The sequence below is a fragment of the Spinacia oleracea genome, chromosome 4, assembly GCF_020520425.1.
Source record: "Spinacia oleracea cultivar Varoflay chromosome 4, BTI_SOV_V1, whole genome shotgun sequence".
In the NCBI taxonomy this organism is placed as follows: domain Eukaryota; kingdom Viridiplantae; phylum Streptophyta; class Magnoliopsida; order Caryophyllales; family Amaranthaceae; genus Spinacia; species Spinacia oleracea.
Window position 1 is genome coordinate 183460828 of NC_079490.1, and position 27523 is coordinate 183488350.

The 27523-nt window shown below is 33.7% G+C and overlaps 3 protein-coding genes and 1 long non-coding RNA gene across 6 annotated transcripts; all 4 read left to right on the forward strand.

Moving 5' to 3' along the window:
• The first annotated feature begins 2203 nt into the window (after positions 1 to 2203).
• LOC110783688 (glucan endo-1,3-beta-glucosidase) lies at positions 2204 to 4633 on the forward strand. Of its 2 annotated transcripts, none has more exons than XM_056843190.1 (4): positions 2204 to 2383; positions 3189 to 3217; positions 3327 to 3564; positions 4414 to 4633. In XM_056843190.1, exons 1-4 carry the CDS (start codon positions 2326 to 2328, stop codon positions 4437 to 4439), a joined length of 351 nt encoding a protein of 116 aa, XP_056699168.1. In that variant the 5' UTR covers positions 2204 to 2325; the 3' UTR covers positions 4440 to 4633. The 2 variants fall into 2 exon arrangements, with proteins under 2 accessions (XP_056699168.1, XP_021843723.1); XM_021988031.2 differs by having other exon boundaries at positions 2215 to 2383; positions 3330 to 3564.
• A 6351-nt stretch (positions 4634 to 10984) lies between these two features.
• On the forward strand, positions 10985 to 15088 carry LOC130459710 (uncharacterized). 2 transcript variants are annotated; one of them, XR_008919294.1, is made up of 5 exons: positions 10985 to 11201; positions 11650 to 11715; positions 11929 to 13722; positions 14207 to 14329; positions 14557 to 15088. It is a non-coding gene; the product is annotated as an uncharacterized lncRNA (long non-coding RNA). The 2 variants fall into 2 exon arrangements; XR_008919293.1 differs by having other exon boundaries at positions 11929 to 13717.
• Positions 15089 to 21392: 6304 nt separating this feature from the next.
• Positions 21393 to 26481, forward strand: LOC110783766 (solanesyl diphosphate synthase 2, chloroplastic). The gene is made up of 6 exons (XM_021988137.2): positions 21393 to 22040; positions 22141 to 22265; positions 24245 to 24372; positions 24456 to 24559; positions 25319 to 25446; positions 25616 to 26481. The coding sequence occupies exons 1-6, from the start codon at positions 21800 to 21802 to the stop codon at positions 26162 to 26164; spliced, it is 1275 nt and encodes a 424-aa protein (XP_021843829.1). The 5' UTR covers positions 21393 to 21799; the 3' UTR covers positions 26165 to 26481.
• A 619-nt stretch (positions 26482 to 27100) lies between these two features.
• Positions 27101 to 27523, forward strand: LOC130472250 (uncharacterized). Its single transcript, XM_056842773.1, has one exon. The coding sequence runs from the start codon at positions 27101 to 27103 to the stop codon at positions 27521 to 27523; it is 423 nt and encodes a 140-aa protein (XP_056698751.1).

Consider the following 27523-nt stretch of genomic DNA (forward strand, 5'->3'; position numbering starts at 1 on the left):
ATCTAATAATATATTTTTTGTGTAACTAAAAAAATACATCAATTTGATTTCAAAACACACTAATTTACATTTAATAATATATTTTATGTAAATAAAAAATTCATAATTATACATTACTTTAAAATATTATTTTAATTTGGAATTGGGTGTTAGACTTGATCAACGCAACTACGCAAGCAATTGAGTCATAGATTTGATGAACGAGCAATTCTGTTGGCGGCGCAGGGTAGAACAAACCCAATAAACTAAATTAAGATGAAATACCTTTTTCTAATCTTTATTTTCTAATGTACTATATTTTTAATTTCTAAGTACAAATTTGTAAATGTATTTTTTATTTTAATTTCCTATATCATATAAATAATTAAAAGTATTTTTTTTTTCTAATTTTCTATACAAATTAGAATTATTTTTTTGAAATAAAAAATTACATTACTCAATTTGTAAAGTAGAATATTAAGATTTTCCTACCTTTTTTTTTGTAATATGTATAATAGATTATATAATCTAAATATTTTAGTTTCCAAATATATTTATGACACGTAGGCGTGCCATGTCACTATTGTGGCACGGCTTAAAGATCACATGTTGCGACCTTTATCATTTCGCTTTTTTCAAATGTGAGCCAAGATGATGTCAAAAGTGGAAAAAGAATTGAGAGTTTTGAGAGTGTAAGAGTGTATGACTTATTAGTTACGGATTTTTCATGAAATACCCCTGAGTTTTGGCGGAATTCACCAAATGCCCCTCGACTTTCATAAATACATAAATTACCCCTGTTTCAAAACATAATACACAAAAATACCCTTATTTCAAAACTTAATACAACAAATATCTTTAATGACGTCATCAAACCTATAATCGACCAATTAACGTCTAATTAACCAATCTAATCCCTAATTAACACCCTAATCAACCCACCCATTAACAAACCTAACTAACCCACCCATTAACCCACTAACCCACCCTTTTTTTTCTTTTCTCTCTCTCCTTCCTCCTTCCTCCTTCCTCCTTCCATCAGCTCACCAAGCAAACACCACTTCCATTGAAGCCAAACCAAGCAAAAAAAAAAAAAATCAAAGCAGTTGAACAAATTCGAAGAAATTTGAAGAGAATCAACGAAAATCGAAGAACGAAGAACTTCAAAGAAAGTGAGCCAAAACTCAGCCACTCATCCTCCCTCTTCCCCTGCTTTCGTCGCTCTTCTCCTCTACTCCTCAAGCAGCGTTGCTCCCCACCTTGCAGTTCCCTCCTCTCTCCCGTCCGTCTTCTTGTGCCTCCTCGTTGCACCACCACCAGCCAACACCACTTCCTCCACCACCAACTTCGATTTCTCTCTCCTCAAATCACCACTACCTTCTCCCCCACCTCTCCTGCCTCCGCCTATGCATAGGGTTACGACTTCTTCGGCCGATTCTTCTTCTATCGGGGGAATCAGCGCAGCGACGGTGGACGCTAGGGAATTTCGCTCAAAAAATTGATTGATTTTGCTTCTATGCGATTCTAGTATTTGATTTTCTTCTATGCGATTTTCGGATCTTAATTTGCATTCTTGGAGAGCTGGTTGTTAATGGAGTTGCTGAGGGAGATGTCGGAGTTGTTGATGGCTATGTCAGAGTTGTTGATGGAGATGTCGGAGTTGCCGAGGGAGATGAGGTTGATGGAGTTGGACTTGTCGCAACAAAAGGAGAGAAAATGAGTTGGTGGTGATGTTGCCGGCCTGCTTCTACCGTTGTTGTTAATGTTGTTAGTGTTGCTTGGCGGCGATGGTGGCGGTTGGCAAGTCAACAATCTTGGTGGAGATGGAGATCCATGGAAGAAACAGCAAGAAAAAGGGGGGAGAGAGAAGAGAAAAAAGAAAAAGAAAAAAAAAGGGTTAATTAGGAGTTTAGTGGATTAATTGGTAAAACATGGGTTAATGGGTGAGTTAAATTGGTTAATTAGGGTTGATGACGTCATAAGGGTATTTGGTGTATTATGTTTTGAAACAGGGGTAATTAATGTATTTCTGAAAGTCGAGGGGCATTTGGTGAATTCCGCCAAAACTCGGGGGTATTTCATTAAAAATCCGTATTAGTTATGGTTAATGCTAAGCAACTAATAATGAGACCTGTTAATTTATAACCAAATAACGGCAGTCTGATGAATAATGAACTGAATATAGCCGTTACCTATATTTACGCTCTCTCACTCTCAGCCTAGCTATCTGTCTTCCTTTTTTCGCATTATAAAGCCAAACCAGCTAACTTCTTAAGCATCAAATCATCAGATCTCACCTCCCACTAAAAGCAAAAAAGATTACAGATTTACAGTTTACTTAAAGAAATGGCATCATCATCTACTTTCTCTCTCCTCTTTCTCCTCCTGCTGTCCTTTGTTTCAGGTACTTTTTTTTCCCACTTTTCATATTCTCAGTGTTTTCTGAAAAATTCATGCAGGGGGCTGGTTTTAGTTGGGCAGAGATTATACTGATTTTGGCGCATCTCTATATGAATACAGTTACATAAAATTGTGGTCGAGTTATTTCTGTTATGTTCTCTATTTTTCCATAGGTAGGCAGAATATTTACAGTCCTTATATATATTCTCCTATTTTTGTTTCAAAGTTGTACTTCAAATCAATGTTCTATCCACTTAGAGATGATAATTTCTTACAAAATTACGACGATCTGGACTTTATAAATGTGTACTGTTATTACTTTCACCATGACTAGATACAGCTACGCTTCTGTAGTAGATCCGTTACAACCTTTGTAGATCACTTTTATTATTTCCGTTTTTATTACTCCCTTTGATCCTAAATAAGTGTCCAGTTCCCATAAATAGCGTTTCCTTATAAGTGTCCAGTTTCTATTTTTGGACATACGCCTTTCTCACTTTTCTATACACTTTTCCACACTTTTTCCACTTTTCTATAAATCATTATTATTGTTTCTTACCCATTCTACACTTTTCCCACTTTTCAATCGCCACATCCTTTTTATTTGTACTTTTAACATTAAACAATCATCTACTTTTTCCTTTCCCCAAATAAAACATTCTCAATCACTACTTCTTACACACAATTCAGTTTTATTAAATCCTGTGTAAATACCCAAAGTGGACACTTATTTAGGAACGGATGGAGTACTAATCATAAATGTTTTAAGACTATGCCTAATAATTAATGTACTCATTTCATTTGACTAGGTCGCATGTTTGCAATGGCCAATGGGCAGGTAAAATAGTACATCTATATCCTCCTTTTTTTGTTGTCATAATTTGATTGATTTTTATGATTAATAATCTCTAATACTGATGTTGTTTGGTGCATAAAATAAAATAAAGCAGAGGACATGGTGTATAGCAAAGCCATCATCAAATGAAGCAACATTATTAGCAAACATAAACTATGCTTGTTCTCAAGTAGATTGCAGAGTCCTTCATAAAGGATGTCCTTGTTTCTCTCCTGACAATCTCATAAATCACGCTTCCATTGCTATGAATCTCTATTTTAGAGCTCATGGTTGCCAACAAGGGAGTTGTGACTTTAGAGGTTCTGCACTCATTGTTATCACTGATCCAAGTAAGTTCCCGTTTCATTTGCCTAAGTTATCTTTAAAATTACTAGGTTCCCTTTAAATGGAATTTAATTAGTCGGATTATTTTGATGATTTATATATCTAATTGTGTTTTGTTTAAGTAATTAAGTTGGACTTAAATTTCCCCTAAAAAAAAAAGGTAAAAGTTAAACTCAAATTTAGGGTTATGTTAGTACTTTCTCTAATTCTTTTAGTTGTAAAACTTTGCTTTTCATTCTTGTCAATGCACATGAATACGGAGTATGTTTTTCCTAAGTATAGATCATAAAAAAATAAACAAAGTAGATTATGTGAATAGTGCAAAAGACAAAGCGTTGCAACTATTTTGAAACGGAGTAAGTACCTCTGTACCTGATCTTGTCATGTTTACCGATTGAGTAAAGTGTCAATCTGCCATGATGGTCTTTTATGAGAGTGTCTAAGAGCAACAATAAGGGGAGACTCTTACTTATGTAGCTCTTAATCTCTCTCCTATGTCATCTAAGCACAAACTTAAAAATAAGAGTCTCTTCCTAAAAAATTATAGAAATTAGCTAACTCTTAACACTACCTCTTATGCTCTCTTACCCTATTTTTTTATTTTACTTTCATACAAAAAAATGTGACACTAGCTCTTATTTGTAAAAAGCTAGCTGTCATTTCAGAATTTTATCTTACAAACTCTAATTAAAAGCATCCCTTTTAGAAGAGTTTCTAAGAGCAACAATAAAAGGAGAGTCTTACTTAACTAGCTCTTAATTTTTTCCCTCGTTAATAGCCCCTATTCATGCTCTAACGTTTATTATACAATTCACTTTCTAACTTTTTATTTATTTTATTTTTAATCTTTGCAGGTTATGACAACTGTCTTTACGAGTAGGAAGCTTTTTCCATTGAAGGTGGAACAGTGGAACTGTGGAAGAAGGACAAAATTTATTAATTTAATCATTTTGTTTCGTTTAGATTGTTAATTTATAATGCAATAAGACCCGCTGCTCTTCGGGTCCAATTGTCCAAATGTGTATGCCATACAGAAATTAACTTATACTACTCCACTTCTAAAGTGTTGCACAATTTTGATATTGTTTATTTATCTTTGATCATAATTTTGTACTAATAAATATAGATAAATAACACTCTTTATTATATAAGGCATGTACTCCTATATTTTGACAAACATGAAATTTAAAATAAAATAATTATTTTGAAATAAAGAAAGTAGCTACTGCAATTACATTTTGTAAATCTATTTTAATTTTAATGGACAAAAATCTTGAAGTTAATAAAATGTCATGTAATCTCCCGTAAATTTATAAACGTTATTTATATATTTTAACGTATAGTTGATTATATTTAAATAGAATTTACGAATTTTATAAATAAAAATGTAATTAACGGATATTTATTTTTATACGTTTTAAATATTTCAACGATTTATGAAATTAAAATAATTTTAGAATTTTATGTTGAAAATAATTCAAATTACGAAAACATGTTCGAAATTGGAAAACTATCCTAATCGGTTTTGGATTCAAATTCTGAAACTAAATCCTAATTCTAGCCCAATTGGGTGAAGCCCAAAATAATAAAACCCAAAATCTCTCCTCCCTTCCCTTTAAATTTCACGTGAAATCCATCAAACCACCAAAACCCTTCCCTCCTCCACTATTCACGTAAAAACAACAACCCTCAAACCCTCCTTTCTCACGTTGCTTCCCCTTGATGCTTCTTCTCACGCCGCCGGCCACCTACAACCGTCGGACCACTGCCGGTAACTCCGCCCTCTTCCTCCTCTCCTTCGCTCTTCTCTTTTTCTCTTTTGGTTTTGTTTCTTGCACACCCCCTTAATCGTTGTTGTTTGTTCGAACTGGCAGCCACCGCGAGTCCCCGCCCCCTTGCCTCAGCCACCGTCGCTGCCGCCCTCGCCGCCACTCCACCATCGCACGGTAATCTTCTTCGTCTTCCTTTTCTTTTCTTTTCGTTCTCTTTCTCTCTTTCGCTTTCTTTACCTCCTCCTTAATCGTGCCTTGATTGGCCGCATAGCACCACCGCACGCACCACCGTGCCGGAGTGCCGCCTCGCAACCTCCTACCGCCGCGTGCCTTTGTCCGCCGGCCACCCTTGCTCTCACAACTTTCGTTGGTTACTTCCTTAAACCTTAAAACTAATTGATGGTTTAATTATGTTTTAATAATTTAAATTATATTTCTTGAATTGAAATTATAAGTTTTTATGATTAAGTTAGAATTTTCAGATTATATATATACTTTGCGTAAATAATAATTTAATTTTCAGATTATATAATTGAATTGAAATAAGAATTTTAATTATTAAAGCATGAATTTTTAAAGTTTTAATAGTTTTGAAATCATGGTAGGATGATTATAAGTTATTAAAGTTATTGTTATTATGATTTCAAACATGTTAATTATGTTTTGGAGTAGTTTGAAATTAGTTTATGTTGCTGGAAATTGCAAAGGGCATGTGATGTTAGGGCTTATGATAAATTGTGATTATTAGTGAAGAAATCACTATGCTAGGAGGTTTAGTAGTTGAGTTTCGATGTTGAGGAATGTTCTAAATGTGTTTAGGATGTATTTAGAACACTTGATTATGGCTGTGAATTATTAGAAGTTGATTGGGAATCTTTATTGGTTGTTTTAGGCGGAGAATTCTCTATAGGCGACTTTTGAAAGTGCTAAAGTGCCATATCAATTTGTTTACACAAGGTACGTACATACCTACGTGTTTGTGAATGTGTGCTATTGTTGAAACTATGTTGGATTTATGTGTGGACTGGTTTATGTTGGAAATTTCATGATTCAATGTCGTTGAATGAATGCATTGAGCATAAAACTTTATTATGAGAATTATAACATGTTAGCATGAATGATTGATGCAAGCATGTCAGTTGGGAACATTATATTATTTTATATATTTTGGTTAGATCGATTGATCGTTGTTTCCTTTTAGCAGTTCACTACTTTATGAGGGCCGAGGACCTTGCTTAGTAAGTTGAAACTTTGTACCTATATAAAGGGGTTAACCGTTGTTAAAGGAAATGTTGAATTAATTGGAATGAGTTCTTGATTGATAATTTTGTGATCGCTTACTTAATTCCAAGATAAAAACAATTGTGAATACTTGTTGATTACGTGATTTATGTGATTGATGAGTCATAACAATGTATTAATTGGTAAATCATGTAAAGTGAAACTGAATAGCAATAGCTTTAGACTGTGCATGTCTGAAGTGACGGACAAACAGGAGTTGGGGTTCATGGTGGTAGCCCATGGCCTTTTCTGGGACCAGATTGATCACCGTGATCTATTTTATTCAAAAGTTCCTCGATGCAGGTCACCGAGGTTACGAAGTCGCGCCCGTAACTCGTCTTCCTTAGTGAAGACTTCTGGTTGGACAACTCGGTCCATTGACTATTTCAATTAAAATAATGTTAATGATACAAAGGTCTAGTCTAGTCAAATATGGTATTCAAGTTAATATGTTTTGGTTGTCCTTACTTATGTTTTATTAGTATCATGTTAGGATTGTTCGTTTAATAGAATCATGTTAGGATTATTATTGATTTGGTATGTAGTACTCAGCTTTGGTGATTACGTGCTTTGTTTGTGTGTGTTGATCATGGCTATGCCTTATTGATCCTGTGATGACCCATTTTTGGTGAGCAGTCTCTAAGGATCAATAAAGCGTTGCCCATCTACAGGTTTGAAGATGATGCATCATTGGGATCGGGATTAGAGAGCTTGTATTTAGTTTTGATTTGCTAAGTTTACTTGGGTTTGTTAAATTGGACTTTAAACTTGTCGTACTAGCTACATTTACTTTATTTTTGTTAATTGGTTTTGGAATTAACTCTGTAATTGATTATTTATAAACCTAAAGTCAGTTTTATGTTTTCCGCTGCAAAATTCTGAATAAGCCGTTACATTTTCACACGGACGATAATACTTTCATGATTCTCTATAGTTATATTTATAAGAAGGGTTATTCTAGAAAAAGGAGAATTGTCGGGGTGTTACATGGCATATCCAAACCCCCAAAATGAATAACATCGGTATAATGTAGACACATCATCCTTTTAAGCAACATGGCCAACATCCTTCCCAAGTTACATCATCCTTGTGTTACCACCGGTTCACCTTATGGCTAATCCGGATTTGGGGTGAGTTTTGAGTGGATAGGTTTCAGTCCCCTTCCAATTGTTGTTGCGGGGGATCGAATATGTGGTCCTCCCTAACAAGTTCAGACTCAATCAGCAATGAACCAACAAACACTTAGTGCAAACTAGTCTGGTTGGTTGCCCCATAATCTCTTTCTAATCGATGTTCTTTTTAAGTTGTACTTTATCATAATAGTCGCATGTTACTGTAAATCACGGATTCAAATATTCCCTCCCACATTTGTAACTTGTATTCTATAATATTATGCGTGTATCTATTAAACTTTTTTTTTTTGTAAATGTTAATTAGTTGCACAAAATAAGTTTGTTTATCAAAACTAATTGATTACTCCCCGTTTCTTTTTAATTGTCGTTTTAACTAATTACACGATTCTTCCATTCCTTTTTATTGTCGCACAAAATACATGATTTGTATATATATGTTTTGACCTAATTTATTTGATCTGATCTGATCTGAAATGGTATGATCTAGACTAGTTTCATATGTACTATACGAAGTATGACGTGAACTGGTATTATCTGATCTAGACTAGTCTGGTCTGGATATATTTGAACTAACCTATTTGGATTTGGACAAAAAATTTCTAATCTAAACATGATTTTTTTCCCTGATCGAGACATATATGTTATGACCTGGACAAATCCATTCTAATCTTGAAAGGTATATTCTGATCTAGTCTTATTTGATCTAATATGATATGAATGGTTTAATCAAATCTAGATTAGAATGATCTATACAAATTGTTTCTTAATTGACAAATTTATTTTTGGATTTTACCACCTTAAAAAGTTTCAACTTTTGAAATTACCACCTTATAATTTTTTTTTTAATTACCACCTTTGATTTACCAACTTTTCTAAAATCACCACCTGTTAACGTTTTCCGTCCAAACTTCTGTTAATGGGGCACAATTTAACGATTTTGTTTCATTTTCCCTCCATTTTACATTTTTACCCGACATTCTCTCTCTTCACTTCTCCTTCATTACTGCCCTTTCAACTCCAACCATTTTCTTCCTCTTCTTTATTGCTTCTTTTCCCTCATTCTTCATTACTTCAGTGTACTTTTCACCTCACCCACACAATTCAATTTTCGGGTAGCTCGGCTCTTCAATCTCTTTGTTCATAGCATTCATCTCAATTTTCATCAATCTTTTTTTTCAATAACAGCTGATTTGTGACATCTCTCTACCATGTAGTGCTAACCAAATCAAGCCACCAGAAATACTTACATCTCCTTGTTTCCGTTTCTCGATCATAGTACTTGCAAGCAATGAATTTTTGACCCGGATTGTCGTGAGTTCAAGCAGTTATTCTTGACACAGGAGCTCCGCAATAACAATAATCAGATGGTCCATCAACTTGCCACAAACAATTGAGTTTAAAACCCCAAATTAGAAAACCCCCAAATTTACATACGAGTAATTTTAGATTTTCACAAATTACATGCTTCACTACGCGCACCATACTGATAAATGGAGGAAATTTCCGAATTTTGTTACCTAATTAAAATTACTTGGAAAATTTGAAGACAACTTGATTACATTTGGGGAATTTGGAGATTTTTTTTTTGAGCAAGGTATATATGTTAATGGAAGCTCGGGTCTAATAGAGGAAGAAAGAAGGAAGAAATGAGGGAAAGGTGAAGGAGCCGTTGAAAGTGGCCCCCCTTAATGCCAAGTTAGACAAAAGTTGAAAGTAGGTGGTGATTTCATTAACGTTGCTAAAATGTGGTAATTTTAAAAAAATTTATAAGGTGCTAATTTCAAAAGTTAAAACTTTTTAAGATGGTAAAATCCAAAAACTTTTTTTTATTGAGATCTATCTAGACGACAAATATGATTTATCTAGTTAATACTACAAGCTAAATGTTTAATGTCGACCGTGATCCAATATTCAAATAATTCTTTTCACAAATTTGTACTCAGTACCATTGTTGATACAATTATTACTCCATAGTTTCATACTTTTTTCATTTCATAATAATGTTCTAGTTTCTTGTTTTCACATTTGACAATACATATTTTATATCATTTTCAAATCTTATTACACATTATTAAAAATTTCAAAACTTTGATATTCTTAAAATCATCAATCAAACAAAACCAAACATGAATAATTGAATATTTTATCTTCTTACATTCTGGAATAATTTAGAAGATTCTCTTCAATTGGGAATAATGTACAAATTATGAAATGCAATGTCATTATGGAACGGAAGGAGTACTTTCAAATAAATAAAACCAAGACAATAATTAATTATTGCTACCACATTATTCATTTTGTTCACTTACTATTTAACTAGTTTTTTATGCAGGCGATGTGTGCGAATATAAAAAAAAAATATTTGCATTATTATATCTTAACCTGAAATAACATGAGGCTTTATAGAATGTCTTATGGCCATTCTCCACTTCAGCGATCTATAAAGTTTATAAAACGGCAAGAAACCACGATAAGAAGCGGGTATGAGGCAGTCTGCAGGTAAGGTTAATTGTGACTCTGTTAGTAGAGAGCTGCTATTAGGGAGAAGACGGTTACAAAAGGGAGTTTGTTAGCTGATAGCAAATAAAGGTTGTACTCCATAAGAACTAAGGAGATAATAAATGGATTAAAAATTTACTGGAGAGAGAATTAAGGGATTATAAATGTTCATAAATGACGAAAGAGAAAATTTAAGGAATCATATTCAAGATGGTTGAACATTATTTTAAATTTGTTGTTGACTTTTGCTGTCAAATTCCAAATGTCTTTCATATACTACCTCCGTATTTATTTAAGAGATACATTTGGCCGGGCACGTGTATTAAGAAGAAGAATTGAATGAAATAAAATAATAAAGCAAGTGGGGTTAGATAGATATTTTAATAATTAAACAAGTGGGGACCATTTCATTTTGGTGGGTGGGAGGTGTGGTGGGTTTATGAAATTATTTGTTTAATAGGATGGTGGGTCATAGGGTAAATTAGATGTATTATTTAATTAAATGGTGGGGTTGATAAGTTATTAAAAATGGCAAGTGTATCTCGTAAATAAATACGGCCGGAAAAGGTAAGTGTATCACTTAAATAAATACGGAGGGAGTAATAAAATATGAAAGATTTTATTTCCTTATTTGCAATTAAAAATACGCCTTTTAACGACCATGGTATAACGACGAACCGCAAATAATTGTCGTTAACAGAGTTGAATTGGAAAATTAAACCCAAATCGCCGCGCGTCTTTCTAATTAGTTTTAAAGACAAAAGTTGAGCGGCTATTCCCATATCTTGCTCGTCGTTAATGCTCAAAAGAAGAAAAAAAACCCTATACGACATTTATAAAATTATAAGGCAGATTGGAAACCCCTCTTCCGTATCTCTAACCTCTCGAATTTGAGTTTGGATGAAGCTTTACAAGAGAAAGACAAACATCATAAGGTGAAAAAATGAAGAAAATAAGGTAATTTTTTTTCTTTAAAATGAGATTTTTTTTATTTTTTTTTATTTTTGGGAGAGATTTGCAATTTCTAGGGTTCTAATTGATAATTATAATTACGGAAAAGCGATTTTGGTTTTTCTTTAATTTAATTCTACATCAACATGGTTTTTCCTTGATCGATTTTTAATGAATTTGGAGTAATTGCAATCGAAACCCTTAGAATTGGCTGATTTAGGCGACTTCTTCCTGCTTCTGAAATTTATCTTTCTCTTGTATTATTCAAGCTTCCTAAAATTTCCCGTCAATGGATTTTTGTGTTACTTTATTTTCTGTTAGTTTTTATATAAAACTTATCACCAATGTTTAATTTTAATCGATGTCTAATTATATTTGGTGTTGGAAGAATGATGATTTGGTACTTAGCCTCTTTGATCAATTGGTATTGGATTTCTCATTGTTATTTTTCCAGAATCTTACTGCTGAAGCTGATATTTCTCGATGATTGGGTTGTTTCATAGAAGAGTGATATGGAGGGGTATTTATTTCTTATATTGCACGCCTTTTTGTTTTATTATGTAAATTACCAGTAAGTTTTTTTTTTTGCCTTTCTGTTGGCTTCCTTATAAATCCTACATATAATTGTTAAAATTAGGATTTGATCAACATTAATTAATTACTATCCTAAATAATTTGGTTACCAATCTGCAATCTGCAATCAGCTTAAAGATTGTTTGTTATCATGTTGCAGGAATTATCTAGAACTAGTTCAATTGCAATCAGGAAGCTTCAAAGGATCTTTTATTTCATCCGGTGTTACAGATCGTAGCACTATTTCTATTCAGAAGAACCAATTCTGACAGCAAGCTATATTAATGGACCTCGTTCTGAATCTGTTAGGAATTTTAAGTTCTGCAAGATAACTTGTTGATTGTGTATTGGTGTCTCTTACTCTAACTCTGCTATGTCATAATAAATTATAGATTAATGGGGCAGTCTTCCGTTGCTGATAGAGCAAAATAAGCGAGTAAATCAACACGCACACTAACAAACAAACATGCTTATTTGTTGTATTTGCAACTCCTGATTTTAATTTCCGTTTTAACTGTAAATTTGCAGATAAGTTGGAATTTCTAGTTTAATGCATGGAATTCCTAGTTATTAAGTTTTTTGTAAGCTGTTATTGTCGCTATATCTAGTAGTAACATTTAGATTGATGTTGATAAACCTAATTTATGGATTTATACTTGTAGTTGTAGTATATCAAAAGAAGATTGGTCGGAGTTGATGAAATCGGGTTTGCTGTTAAAACCCAACTTGCTGTTATGTTGGAATTTCTAGTTTAATGCATGAAAATCCTATTTGTGGTTGTGACATTTTTTATTGATGTTGATAAACCTATTTATGGGTTAATAATTATAGTTAGTATGTCGAAAGAATATTGGTTAGAGTTGATGAAATCGGGTTTGTTCTAAAAATACCATTGGTGATTTGCTTCTAATTAGTGGCTGAATTTTCTTGTGTACTGTATTAATTGAACTCTGTTTTGAAGTGTCGGATTGATGGATTTGCTAGATGTAGACGAAGATATGGAATGTTTTTTTAATTTTTTTGAGTATGTTTGATGGAATAAACCCAAGTATTCATGTTCGTGTGAGGTTTTTATTACACATTGGACACAGTCATGGGGTTGTAATTGGAGATTTGGAGCAATATACTATAGTTGGTATTTCGGGTTTAATTATCTGTTTGTTACGGGATATGGATTGGACATGAATATGGATGTGATTTATGTGAGCGTCAAATCTGGTGACTATCAGGGAGGGCTCTCTTCTTTTGTTTTGTTTGTATTGAAGTCTCCAAGTGTCAATACTGTGTTGGTGTTTAATGATCTGACGAATTTTACTTTTCGTTTGATTTGAGACCGAGGAACATGAAACATTTTAGTGTGCCAATCTTGGTTTCTTTAAGCAGCTTTTAATACTTTATGCTTTGTTTAGATATTGTATATCATCTTGTTAATACTTTATGCTTTGTTTAGATATTGTATATTATTTTGTTATATTTATCTATAGCAAGCTGCGAGTGCTTTATTAGACCTTGATCAGCTTCCGTCACTAAAACCTTCAATAAGGCCATTGAGTCAGTCTCTTGTAAAGGATGGACTCGTTTCATCATAAAGACAAAGATGTCAGACTACTAGTTGTTGTTTCTTCTGTGAAATTATTCGGGTCCTTAGACCTGACCCATCATTTGAGGATAAAGATTTTAAGGTAACCATTTGTCTATTTTACTCTGCTATTTTACTCCGCCATCTCCTATTTCTACAGATAAAGTTCTACACGATATGTTGTTGAGCAGCAAAGCTAATAATTTAAGACTTGAGGATGGCATATGTGTAGACATTTTGCCACCCTCCACTGACGGGCAAGGAAATTCTAGAGAAGCTTTTATTTTGAAGAAACTGGAACTACTTAAGAAATATGACACTTTAGAAGATAACTTGGGTCATATGGAATGACGACAGAATCTTCGAGGCGGTGAGGTTATGGAATATTTATTCTAATCCCTTACATTTTCTTTTCCTTCCTCCGATTTCTACTTCTATGTTATTTTTCTTTATAATTTTTCTTGTGAGGAAACAAACAAAGGAAATCTATTTTCCCATGTTTTCCCTTGAAATTCATTTTCCATGGAAAATCTTTTTCCTTTGAATATGTTTTCCGTTGAATCAAACGGAGCCTAGGTTAAGTTCCTAATCCCTATGGGTTTGGTTGGGTCCCCTCTTATGGGTTTGGTTGGGTTCCCTCTTTTTCTACTCTAAACCTCACAGGGACTGATTTCCTTAGCAACTGTTCTTTAGATCATGGACACACTAAAAAGAAAATAAATTAAATAGAACTTCCTCAACAGCTACACAGGGATTCGGAAATATGAAATATGAAATAAACTTGGCTGAAGTAGTGATATACTCTATTGGTATTAGTGAGCAGTATGTTCTGAATTTCTATTTGATTGCTGGTATGCAGGCTTGGTTTAGAGAACTGCCAAAAGGAGTGCTTGATTGTCTTTTCCCCGCGATTTTTAACCGTCAAAAGGCCGGGTAAACCAAATTGCGGATGAGTGGAGGATGCTGGAAAAAGATTTTCCAGGTTCTACATCTTGAATATGGACTCGTATTAGGATTATGTCAGTTATCATATGTTGGAGATGATTTTTTTGTGTGATTAATCCATGTTCTGAATTGTCCCTGAAACTTGCAAGTATGTTCAGCTGTTGGTAATTGGTATCTTGCAGTAGCAACATATTTGTTGTTGCACTTTCTCTTAGTCTATACTTGGAGTAGCTGCTGATCTGTCTTTTTTCTTATCTTCTCCAGAATACAATGTTGTTTCTCCTCTTGCTGCTGAGTTGTTTGCTTTGATGGAAGGAATGTCTACTGCTAAGAAGTTTAACATCCCCAATTTGGAGGTTGAAATGGATGCCAAATCTCTTATGATCATGTTGGATACTGCTGGTAGCTAGTAATCCAAATCATGAGCTTGCGTATTTGATCAACAACAAAGACTATATTGTAGTGGTGCTGCATATTCCTAGAGAGCGCAACTTGGTAGCTCATCAGCAGTTGGACACATGCAACACTTCACTGTTCCAGATTGCGCAAGACTTGCTTATGCATCTGATATGGAGCATGTGGGTTCAAGCTCGAACTAATCTTCTCTGCTTTAACATAGATTATCTTTTGTGTAACTTCTTTTGCTGTTCTAGGCGGTTCAAGGGTGGTCTTTTGCTGTATTATAATCCTCCTTGTTGGTTTAATGCTCTACTCGCCCATTGTATATTTTGCCACTGAAACTTTGATGGCTCCTACTACTGTAACAAACTCCTAATTTTATTCTAATATAAGTCTCCTTTTGTGTGTTAAAACATAATAGTTCGTCGTTATTGCCAAAAATTTAATTTTTTTACCGTTGGAATGACATTATACGATGTTTTTTTTGTTTGTTATTGCTTAATTGTTCATCGTGAATAAGTATTTAACGATGAAATATCATGTTGTCGTTATTTTTTAACGACGGAATAATAATTCGTCGTTAACTTTTAACGATGAAACAATAGTTCGTCGTTAACTTTTAACGATGAAATCCTAAATTCATCGTTAAAAATTAACGACGAAACCATAATTCGTCGTTAAATGTTAACGACGACACGGTAATCCGTCGTTAATGTTTAACGACGACATGATGTTTCATCGTTAATGTTCGTTAAATATTAACGACGAACATCGTCGTTAAAGCCAATAACGACGGAACCTGTTACAACGAACATCATGACCGTCGTTAAAGGTTTTAACGACGAAAATTGAGGCTTTTAACGACGAAATTGTTCGTCGTTAAATGTCCTTTTTCTAGTAGTATATCAGTTTTTAGAATTATTACAATTCAGTTATTTTTATAATTTAGTTAAATTGTAAACTTACTAAGGGGTATTATAGTCTATTCTATAGGGTGACACCAAAAGGCAATTTACTAAAATGACCCCATGAGTTCCGTTATAGAATAGAGATTAATCCTTTTGTCCCGTTTAGATTGTTAATTTTATAGTTTATGCAATCATAGCCGCTGCTACTACGGGTACATGAAGTCACTTCTTTTCCTGACCCTTTTTTAAAAAATAATTTTTGCAACCTAAGAGCATGTTTATCAAACATCAAAACTTGGGACGGAAATAAGGGGGAAAAAAAGAAAAAAAACAATACTAATTGGGAGCGTGCAACTCAAGCTGTTGGGTTTTTTCAATTCCGACCAGCTTTGTGACTTATTCGTTGCCTTCGTTGAGACACTTTTTTTTACCAATTGTAGCGCAACATCCACTTTTTTTTTTAACCAATTTGGTCAAATGATCATTATAAGTATTGATAATCAAGATATGCGTTGAAATATGAAAGTCAAAATGATACAATTACTTTAAAACCGAGAAGTAGACCAATTGCATTTTGTAAATCTATTTTGTTTTTAGTGGAGAATATTCCAAAATAAAAATGTATAAGCCACGCCATCCTTTTAAGCAACATGGCCAACATCCTATTTCAAGTTACAAAGTAGCTTTTGCTTTGCCCCGTAAGAGCATGAACGCTCCTCTTAGTAGTTAGTACTCTCTCTATTCCTAAGAGGGCTCCTCATTGATGCAGAGATGGAGGAGATGATTGCTATTTGGGAGAGGAATAGCATTCATCCTCTATGTGAAGAGGATGAAGCTCTTTGGCTCATGTGCCTAATAGGAACATTTGGCAAGTTAAATTTCACCACTTATCACATTAATAGTGGCGGTAAAGTTACATAAATTTCCAACGGCTATAATTTTTTAAATGGTAATAAAATTAAAATGACAATATATTTTCTTTTTAATAAAAAAACACCAGCGATTATAAAAAAATTATCTATAAAATGAACCTAAGTTTTACCTATTTTCACACACTTCATTTTTATCGTAATGTATCTCTATTTTCGTGTTAATAATCTATTATATGTGTGACGATCGTTTTATTTACTAATTATTAGATATAAATTATCATTAATACTCCCTCCGTCTTTATTTGTTTTTCCTGGTTTGACTTTTTTGTCTCACAAAAAGATTCAAAACAGGAAGAACAAAAAGATACGGAGGGAGTATTTAAATTTCTGTATAAATATTGAATTATTATCATGATTTGATTTTAATAATTTCAAAACCATTTAAATTACCATTAATCTAAATTAATAAGTTGTCATATTAAAAATTAAATTATTTATTGCAATAGAATATGTGGTGGAGTATATGTGTGAAGAGAGAGGAAGTAAGAGAGGATACTCTTGGTTGTGGGGCAATTTACAGAAAGAGGATGATGAAGAGGAAGAAGATAGTGGAAATGATGTGAGGGAAAGAGATTGTGATGTGTCAAAAGAAGAGGAGGATATATAAGAAAATAGAGGATTGGGAGAGCCTCTTGGTTATTCATGCTCTAATCTCTTTCTAATCGACATTCTTTTCAAGTTGTATTTCACGATTCCTATCATAATATCGCCGCGTGCTACCAATAATTTGAATCCTCTCCTCTTATTTGTAATTTTTATTTGGCAAGCAAGAGAAATAAATTTTATAGCTCAAACAACAAGTTACAACCTAAGTTACAAACTAGACAAGAACTAACTAAGAGCATATTTATCAAACACCTTGGTTTTGGTCTTTAACCTAATAAAATATAATATTTTTTCATTTCTCTCTCCCCAACACCAAACTGATCAACACCAATAACATTTAACAACATTTATCAAACATCAAAAATATCATATCTCACCTACATCATCTATACCCCACCTACGTTTATATCTCATGATATTGTTATGGATAAGTATATAATCAATTATTAGTGGCATAATTAATCGTTATTAATTAAGTTAGTGACATATTAATTGTTTATTAATTAAGTTTTATAATTAGCTAATACATATTTAATAAAATAATACTTAAAAAATTAAGGGAAATTCTCTTTGGTAGCATTATACTTTTGCAAATTCTCATTGGTAACAAAAAAAAATTTCACTTTCTCTAAAATAGCATTAATAATCTAAATGTTCTCTTGTCTAACATTATTTAAGTAATTTTAACCTAATTAGAATTAAGCATGATTAACTCATTTCCCTCTAAAGCATCATTATTCGCCTTCCCTTCAGAAATTCTAGGTTATTAAAACAACAACCCCTTAAATTTAATTCCTCATTTCTCCTTATCTTGTTCGTGTTTTCCTCTCACCCTCTTCATCTCCCTACGATCAATCTACTTTTTTTCCATGTGTTTCTTTTTTGTTCAATTTAGTTCGATTCTAATCTTCTCTAATCGGGTTGATCTGTCCAAATTCAATTTCTACATTGAATTCCATTTTCGGGTCAATATTTTTTGGTAAAATTATGAAACTTTTTCTTGATTCTTATTAAAAGTTAAACCTCAAATTAGCACCGAATGAAGTTAAATTGTGATTGTTAAAGCTCAATTTCGCAAAAAAAGTCTTGATATATCTGCAAATGGAGGAAATTATTCGACAAAGAAACCTACAACATGGAAGGATTAAACACAGTTAAACTACAAAAGTCATAAAGAAAAACTTGTTGTCGTATGAAATTTCAAACTAAGGTAGATGGAACCCAAAGTTGTAGTATCTCGATGCATGACCGATGCTTAATAACATTTGAAGATTGGATCATGCACTACTTAAACAAATGAAATTAAGCAACTCTAGCATGAGAACTATGAAAATTGAAAAACGTTTTATCTAGAGATTCCTTATTACTCCAATCCCACCTCCTTGAATAACCAGATACTATAAGGAAAGCAGAGAAACCCGATGACTTGATGCAGGGGAAAAGAAACGAAGTCCACCGGTGTGGTGCTGCAGAGGAGATTAAATGGATATTTTTTGTGCTAAAGGAGGGACCTTGCGAAAGTTGAAACTTATCAGTTTCATCCACCGTACGAGACCTTTCAAACGGGTCGGGTCGGATCAGTGTCGGTCAATTTCGGGTTCGGGTTATATCAGGTCGGTCACTTTCGGGTTCGTGTTGACAAATACTTGTTCAGGACCCAGAGTGTTCGGGTTCAGGTTGACCCAACGAGTTTTGTATTTAGTTAAGAATAATTATGTTTTAGTTTTAGTTATAATTATGAAATAATGGTCTTCTTAGTGGAATTGCTGGACTGATTTTCTATGTTTTAGTTATGAATTTTTAAGTTTTAGTCACGATTTTTTTGGTTTTAGTTAAGGTTTTTTGAGTTTTAGTTACGTACTTTTGACTTTCCATTCACGGCTTTAATTATGATTTTCCGAGTTTTAGTTATGATTTTACCATTTTAAGTTACGGAGTACGATTTTCTTGGTTTTAGTTAAGATATTTCGAGTTTTAGTTATGTATTTTTGAGTTTCAGATAACGAATTTCAGAGTTTTAGTTAAGATACAAAATTTTAAGCAATTGAATCAATTAGTTAAAAAATGAAACAAATAAGTTAAGCTTCGGAACCAATTAGTTAAACAATGTAATAAATTAGTTAAGTAATGTAACATATTAGTTAAACCATGCAACTAATTAGTAAAGCACTGAAACCAATTAGTGAAGCACTGGAAGCAATTAGTTATGCACTAGATTTAATTAAGTTAACCACTGGAACTAATTAGTTAAGTTTGAGATTCAATTAGTTAAGCAACGAAACTAATTAGTTAAGCAACGAAACTAATTAGTGAAGCACTGAAACCAATTAGTTAAGCAATGAACCAATTAGTTAAGCACTGAAACCAATTAGTTAAACAATGAAATCAATTAGTTAAGCATTGCAACTAATTAGTTAAGATTTTATGAGTTTTAGTTAATAATAAGTTTGTTTAAAATTAATAACTATTCGACTCATAAGTTTAACTATTTGTTTTTATACCTTAACTATTTTGTTATTCAATTAGTTTTGATTTTATTACTTTTAGTTATGTTTTACACTAGTTTAGTTAGTACCCAAAAAAAATTAAAAATTTTAATTTCGAAAAAAAAAATTCGAATCGAAAAAAAAATTTAAGCCTGAAATCCAATTAGTTAAGCCTGAAATTCAATTAGTTAAGCTTGAAGTCCAATTAGTTAAGCCTAAAGTCCAATTAGTTAAGCCTGAAAAAAAAATTCAAAAACATTTTTCGAAAAAAAAAATTTCAATTTTTTTTTTTTTTTAAAATTACATGCTGATGCGCCAACGGGGCTGCCAACAAGACGGTCTTTCCTGTGAGGCGGTCTCACACAAAGGTTTCTCAAACTCGCTGTTTACTATTAACTAGTTTTTGAGCCCATTCGACGAACGGGCTGGTTATATGTTGGTCGGGTAATGGAATTTAGAAGTTATGTTGTTCTTAAGTAGGTATTAGAAGGTGTTTAAACCAAATGACAATAATTAAAACTTTAAAATAAGAAGTCTTGTCTTTTTAATCATTACATTTTTCTGCTTATGTTCATCTTCCCTGAAAAAATAGATCCACTTTAAATCACTTATTACCACCAATAACATATCATTTCTACAAAGACCAAACAAATTTGCAGCTGTTGCAGTTTACGACTATACTCATGTTATCCAATTAAGGGAAAGACTTAACAAAGTCTAACTATTGAACTATACTGACAAAACTTTTCTTATGGGAGAACTAAAACTAATTGTAAGTTCCCTTAACAACAAAAATAGACAAATAAAACCCACCTAAAAGTCTCAAAATGTCGATGACGATTTATCCACCTTTAATCATTTGCATGGAAACCATACATTGTAAGATTATCCTTTTCTGCAAAATGAATTGCAACTAATTAAGCAAGAAAATTAAACAATATACTTCCAATGTGCTTAAGAAAAATCAAGAACAACGTGCTTAGAGAGAGATAGAGGGGGGAGGGGGGTGGTATTACAACTTGAATTGCATGCATAAAAATAAACAATAGAAATGTTGAATTAAAGCACCCTATAATCTCCTACCGTTTCAAAACGGATCAGTCAAAAAGTCTATTAGTGAGGTTAAATTTTGAATTAATGCTACACGAGAAGGGGAGAAGATATGGGGATTGAATTAAATTGACATTGAAAATAATTAAGCTTGGAGAGTTAATGGGAAGGTGAAGTAGGAGACGGTAGTTTAGGCATAATTAAGTTGAGTATCGATCCTAATTTTTGGTAATCCCTCCGCCTGTTTTTGTAGTCCTGATTCTATTTTAAGCGTCCCAAAATTATAATCATGTTTTTATTTCTGGCCATTAAGTTTTCCACTTTTTCATGTACTATATTAATTAAAAATGCACTGAAAAGCCAACACAACTTCTCCATGTACTATATTCCTTTATCCATGTATTATATTTCACTTTCTCATACAAATCAATTATCAATGTACTATATTATAAATTTCTGTGTACTATATTACACTTTTCTTAAAACCCGTATTTTTAGTCAAATAATACTATAAATATGGGATCGATGCAGTACAATTCTAGTAAATTAAAGAGACGAAGATTAGTAGTATACTACGTAATAACTAATGACAATAAAGTAGAATATTGAATGACCATGTCATCAAAATAGTATTGCTTAGGTGTCATTGAAATGGTGATGGTTATGCTTTTTAAATACTAGGTATTGATTATAGGTAATTCTTTAATTTTTAAAATAATGTTTACAACCTACTAGCAAGTTACAAACTCGGTGTTTGACTCTGTTGAACATCAATAGTAGATACCTCACTTACGCAATGATGTGTGGGCGGCTTTCCGCCACTCAATCCCTCTATCATTCGCTACCAAGGAGTACCAATTGCTGCTTACTAAACTACTTCAGCAACACTCGTTTCAATTTTTTGTTTCCACCATACAATCGTCCCTTTTTTAACACAATCACCCCCTCTTTTCAAACTAAACTGCTTGTATTTGTTTATTTTAGCACTACTTAATCACCCTTACAAATTTTCCACATTTTCTCATCTGGGTTCTTGCTAAATAATTGTTTTTATCAACTTTATGAGGTGGGATTTTGGTAAAATTTTGAAGTTTCATTGATTTAATTCTCTGGGTATTGCTAAAATATGATGTCAATGAGTTACCAAAATGTGGATTTCGGTCGAATGAGATTTGATTTAATTGCGTGTAGTTGTTCGTCTAATGCTTCATTTGATCGTTTGTTTGCAAAGGGTAGTAATGTAAAGGGTGATGGTAGCAGGAAGAACTTGAGAAAACGTTATGGAGCGCGAAAATTGTTTTGTTTTCGCTCTGGTATCCCCAAATGTAAGGTGTACTCAACCAAGACACCTGAAACTTTACTTAATGGTATGTTCATTCGTTGTTTTATTTAATGTTTGTTGATTTCAAGTATGAATGTCTGATTAATGGTTTACTTTATTTGGTTGTGAATTTGGGTGTCTAATAGGGATTAGTGAAGGTACTTTACCTGTTTTGAATGTGAGGAACGAGTCTAATGACCCAATTTCAATTGCTGAGCTTTTCGAAGTTGTTGCTGATGATCTCCTGACTCTGAACAAGAATTTGCAAGCTGTAAGTATTGTTCTGTCTATTCCAATTCTTGTTATAATAAGGTGCTTTCTTTGTTTCGTAGTGTTTATCTTGCTTAGAATTGGATTGCGTTTATGAAATGGCTATTGTGTGGAAGATACCAAGATGATATCAACTATTAGTAAGCCTGGAATTGAATTGGTTTTTCCTGGGTCGATGTATGAGCGGTTACTTGGGATAGATTATAGATTTGTTGGCAACCATTTCATGGTTATAAGAATTCAGAACTTCAAAAGGAAAATGATTCGAGTATGTTTCTGAAAAATGACTGTGCAAAGAAGCTAGATTGTGTATGTTTGGTTGAAGAATTGTTATCTAAGCAGACAATAAACTCGGAACTTGTCAGATTGTAAAGTGAGGCTACGATGAGGATGTATATACTTTGTTCAATACTATCACGGAGTTATATTCAAAGTTGTTCAACAATACAATACAATTGAGCTTGAAAAACTTAGTGTTCCTAATACAATTGTGCTCCTGATACGCTCTTCAGTTTTAGTAAGCTTGAACAACTTAGTGATCCTAATACAATTCTGGACCACAAATAGAAATAAATGAAATAAAATAAAGGAACTAAACATTGTAGGTTCAACGTAATACCGATTTCTTTTCATAATGGAATTTGTACTAAGTTGTCAATTGAGTTGCAAAGGCACACCATTTTGAGGGCACTCAATTGTAGAAATTGAAGTATTTGGTTCAAATTCTTCCCTTTCTTATAGCACTTGTAGCTTATCTATTCATGAATCTAGGGACACTATTAGGCGTTATCTATCATTATTTTTTTCTCACTAAACCTAGTACAACTTTGATGTTCAGTGCGATGTTTCTGATTTCTCCCTCTGCTGGTAAACACTGAGCATATTGGACATTGGTGAATAGGAATTGTCTATCACCTATTTAATCCCTGTTGACACTAAGGCTTGTGGTTTTCTAAAAAAGTTTAAGCTTAATTAATGGCGATGGCTTTGTTGGTCTTAATTTTTGGATGATAAAAGGCATGTATAGGCACATAGAATTGTTTTGCTTAACTTCTGGTGAAATTTATGAGAAAAATAGTGAACATAATTCGATTTTGGTGAATGACAATGGTAATATTTGGAATTCTCCCTGCTTTGAAGATTGGAGACAGTTTATGTAGTTATGTTTGTATATGAGATTATTGTTCTTTTATTTTTATTTTTTTATTTGGGGTGGGAGGGGTGGGAGAGAGAATTTCAGTACCAAAACAGGGGAAAGCGATCCAAGTTGTTTGTACAGAGTGGATATACATCGGCACATAGAACATGGCATTGAGGAAGGAGTAGTTGGCTCTGTGAATATCCTTTGAAGAACAATTCTCCAATCCCATGTTGTTTGGACAACTGATGATATGTTTCATCTGTATGCTTTTGAGTTTTTAATTCATGCTATAGCAGTGTTATCAACCACCACAAAATGTTCATCACAATGCACCTCAAAGTAGAACTCTTGTGAGATTTAAGGTTCCTCTTCTCACATTGCACTTATTTCTGAGCTTCGCATCAACATGACCATGCAGAGTTGTAATTTTCTAGTTCATTAGACTGGTGCTGGTTGGTGGACCTCCTTTGGGAACTGAGACTCTTCCTAAGAAGTTCTAAGTTTAGGTATACAGGTAACATCTGTTATGCATCTGATCCGGAAATTAGGACTTTAACCATGTAGCAGGTTCACCTTATCTTCTTAGAGAGTGAGTGAGATGTGTAGCTACTCTCCTTGGTTCATTTTTCTTCATCCAGAATTGGGAATTGTGATTTAGGTTTGTGAAACTGAATTTTCTGAGATCTGTGGGTATCTCTCTTCTCCTTGTGGTTGTGCCTTAAATAGCAATATCTTTGATCATATTGGATGTATGTGGGGTCATATTTGTCTATATTATATACATGTTACCCATGTTTTGGTAGAATATTAAAGCTGTACCTAATGTTGGTTAGCTGTAGATTGTTGGTGCAGAAAACCCACTGCTGATGTCGGCTGCAGAGCAGATTTTTAGTGCTGGGGGAAAGAGGATGAGACCAGCTTTAGTTTTTCTTGTCTCAAGAGCAACAGCGCAATTAGCTGGATTAAAGTATGTTAATACTGTCGTATGTTTGATCCCTTCAGAATATGATTCTTAATCTCTTCACTTATAATGTATCAATAATTTTCCAGGGAACTTACAATAAAGCATCGGCGTTTGGGAGAAATCATTGAGATGATACACACTGCAAGTTTGATACATGATGATGTCATAGACGAGAGTAACTTGAGGAGAGGTAGGGTTTGTATTTATATAATGATTCTTTGGTGCCAGAGGATTTTAGATGCTTGAGACATTACCTGTATAGCTTTATTAATTGATGTAATGGTGTTAATATATGATACTTTCATGTTGACAATTATTTAATTTAGATATGTGTTTTCTTTATAAATCGATCTTTGCCTGGCTGGATTGCTGTTTTGTTGCTATAATCTTGTTTGAGGCTGTGGTGTTTGTAATTCTTGTTTTGATTATGCGCATATATTTGTTGGTGACCTTTATAAACCAGAAAGTTACCGTCTCCTGTTCCATATTGCAGAACACCAAAAGTCATAATCATTTGTTGATTGTAACGCGTTTCTTCAAATATGACTAGCCTTGGGCCTATACATGAATTATTAGTTTACAGAAGCCTTTTCATGAATCTAGGCTATTTTATAATTTGTGTTTCATTCTGTTCCCCTGTCCTTTTCTGCTTGACTACAGTTTGCATAATTCTATGTTTAAGGGGGGCATAATTATAGGTTATAGATTAATGCCACTGAACATAGTTACTTCACTAGGAAGAAGAATAACAGAAGGAGCAATGTCTTATTGTCTACTAGTTCTTATTTCAAAATTTAGCATATCAAGTGTTGATCATAAGGGGTGAAAGGGAATGTGCAAAGAATGTTTCCCTGAATTACAATTTTTGTGTACTGGCACTTAATCATTATTTTTTCTTGAGCTTAGTCTTTTGAAGGCTAGGGCTAACAGCCTAACAATGCCTTTTCAGGCAAGGAAACTGTTCATCAACGTTATGGCACAAGGGTGGCGGTACTAGCTGGGGACTTCATGTTCGCACAATCATCATGGTATCTTGCAAATCTTGAAAACTTGGAAGTAATAAAGCTTATCAGTCAGGTATATCTTACTTCGTATTTCATTGCAATAGTAATATACTACATAGCATCTATTGAGCCCGAATGACATCACCCATGAATCGCACAGTCATAGGACATGTTATATACATTTCTTGTGGAAACGAATAAGTCATGAGGAATTAAACTTAATTTTTGTGGTGCGATGCCAGGTTATTAAAGATTTTGCGAGTGGGGAAATAAAGCAGGCATCTAGTCTATTCGACTGTGATGTACAATTGGAGGACTACTTGATAAAGAGCTACTATAAAACAGCCTCGTTGCTTGCTGCTAGTACAAAAGGAGCAGCCATATTCAGTGAGGTTGACCGCAGTGTTTGTGAAAATATGTATGAGTACGGCAGGAATCTTGGTCTATCTTTTCAGATTGTAGACGACATATTGGATTTTACGCAGTCTGCTGAGCAGCTAGGAAAGCCAGCAGGTGCGGATTTAGCAAAAGGAAATCTGACTGCTCCTGTAATTTTTGCTCTGGAAAAAGAAGCAAAATTGAGAGATATTATCGAGTCTGAATTCTCTGAACCTGGTTCACTAGATGAAGCCATCAGACTCGTAAAGAGTTGTGGTGGTATTGAGAGGGCTCAAGAATTAGCACAAGAAAAAGCTCATATTGCTCTCCACAGCCTTCAATGCCTTCCTGATAGTGCATTTCGACTAGCTCTCGAGAGAATGGTCTTATATAACCTTCAAAGGATCGACTAAACATCAAATATCTGCTACATTTTTATTATATTATATTGTGAGCATATGCTTAAAGAAGCAAGGGATCAAAGGAGGTGGAAGACTTGATCTCTATGTTTTCATTACCACCAATGGGAAATGGGTAATAAGGTGATCAGAAATTGGTGGCTGTATATTCAATTATTCATATACAAGGCTTTTCGAGCTCGATTCTTAGGGTAGCTGTACACTTACATGGTTAAATGATTCATAGAATTTGATGGAAGAAACTACATTGAAATGATCGATTGTTGTATACTGGTCTCTTTACATTAATAATTTTTTACCTTTAGCCTTCATTTTATCTCCATATGCATGTCTGCCTTCATTATATCTCCATATATTGGTCAATATTACTATACTTATTCATATTTATGTGTGAGTTACTGTTACTATAGAATTAGGGAGTTACAATTCTATCGTACTACGTTACCTACCTACTTACCTAGTATTAGAGTTTACATTATAGTATATTTCCTTAATATGTTTTCTACTGAGTTTACGAAACAATATACTATATATAGTTGAGAAGAGTATGAGTTGAGACTTTTTTGACATGGTATCATGAGCCAAGATTAGGGTTCCTGATTTTTTTTCTGCAAAATAAAATATAGAGAACAACGAGCTTTCATAATTGTTTCTAGCACATTAATTCATCATTGTCAAGCAGACCCACACAACGGGTAAGGATGAGATAATCCGGATGTGGTAATTACATCGGATCGAGCGATAATCCGGGTGTGTTAATTACACCGGTGAAATTACGAGGCGCCAGCAATTATGATGAGTGGGCTAAGGCCGTGAGCATTCTTTAATTTCAAAGTAGAAGTTCGGTTTTGTTGATGGTTTCATTGCCGAACCTACCACTGACGCAAAGAAGATGAAGCATTGGGTAGTTGTACACTCGATGCTAGTATCATGGATTACGAATACGCCGGAGAACTTCGTAGCCAGATTGATGACTTCGATTATGCCAATGAGTTATGGATGCATCTAAAAACGAGATTTTGTGTTGTAAGTGGCACAAGAATCTGCCACCTTAAGACCTCCCTAGGTGAGTACAAACAGGCTGTGAGTGAATCGGTAACAAAATACTTTGGTCGTCTATCAAAAATCTGGAAGGAGTATGTGCAATATGCAAGGGTTCCGGAGTGTTCTTGTGGGGTGTGTAAGTGCAACATTACAAGTCAAGTAGGTGAGATTCGAGATTACTTGCATTATTTCTTGATTGGGCTGGATGGATACTACGGAACAATCCGGGATCAATTATTGGCGCAAGACCCTCTGCCTACTGTGGATGTTGCCTATCAAACGGTAATCAATACTGAGAGACGCAGATAG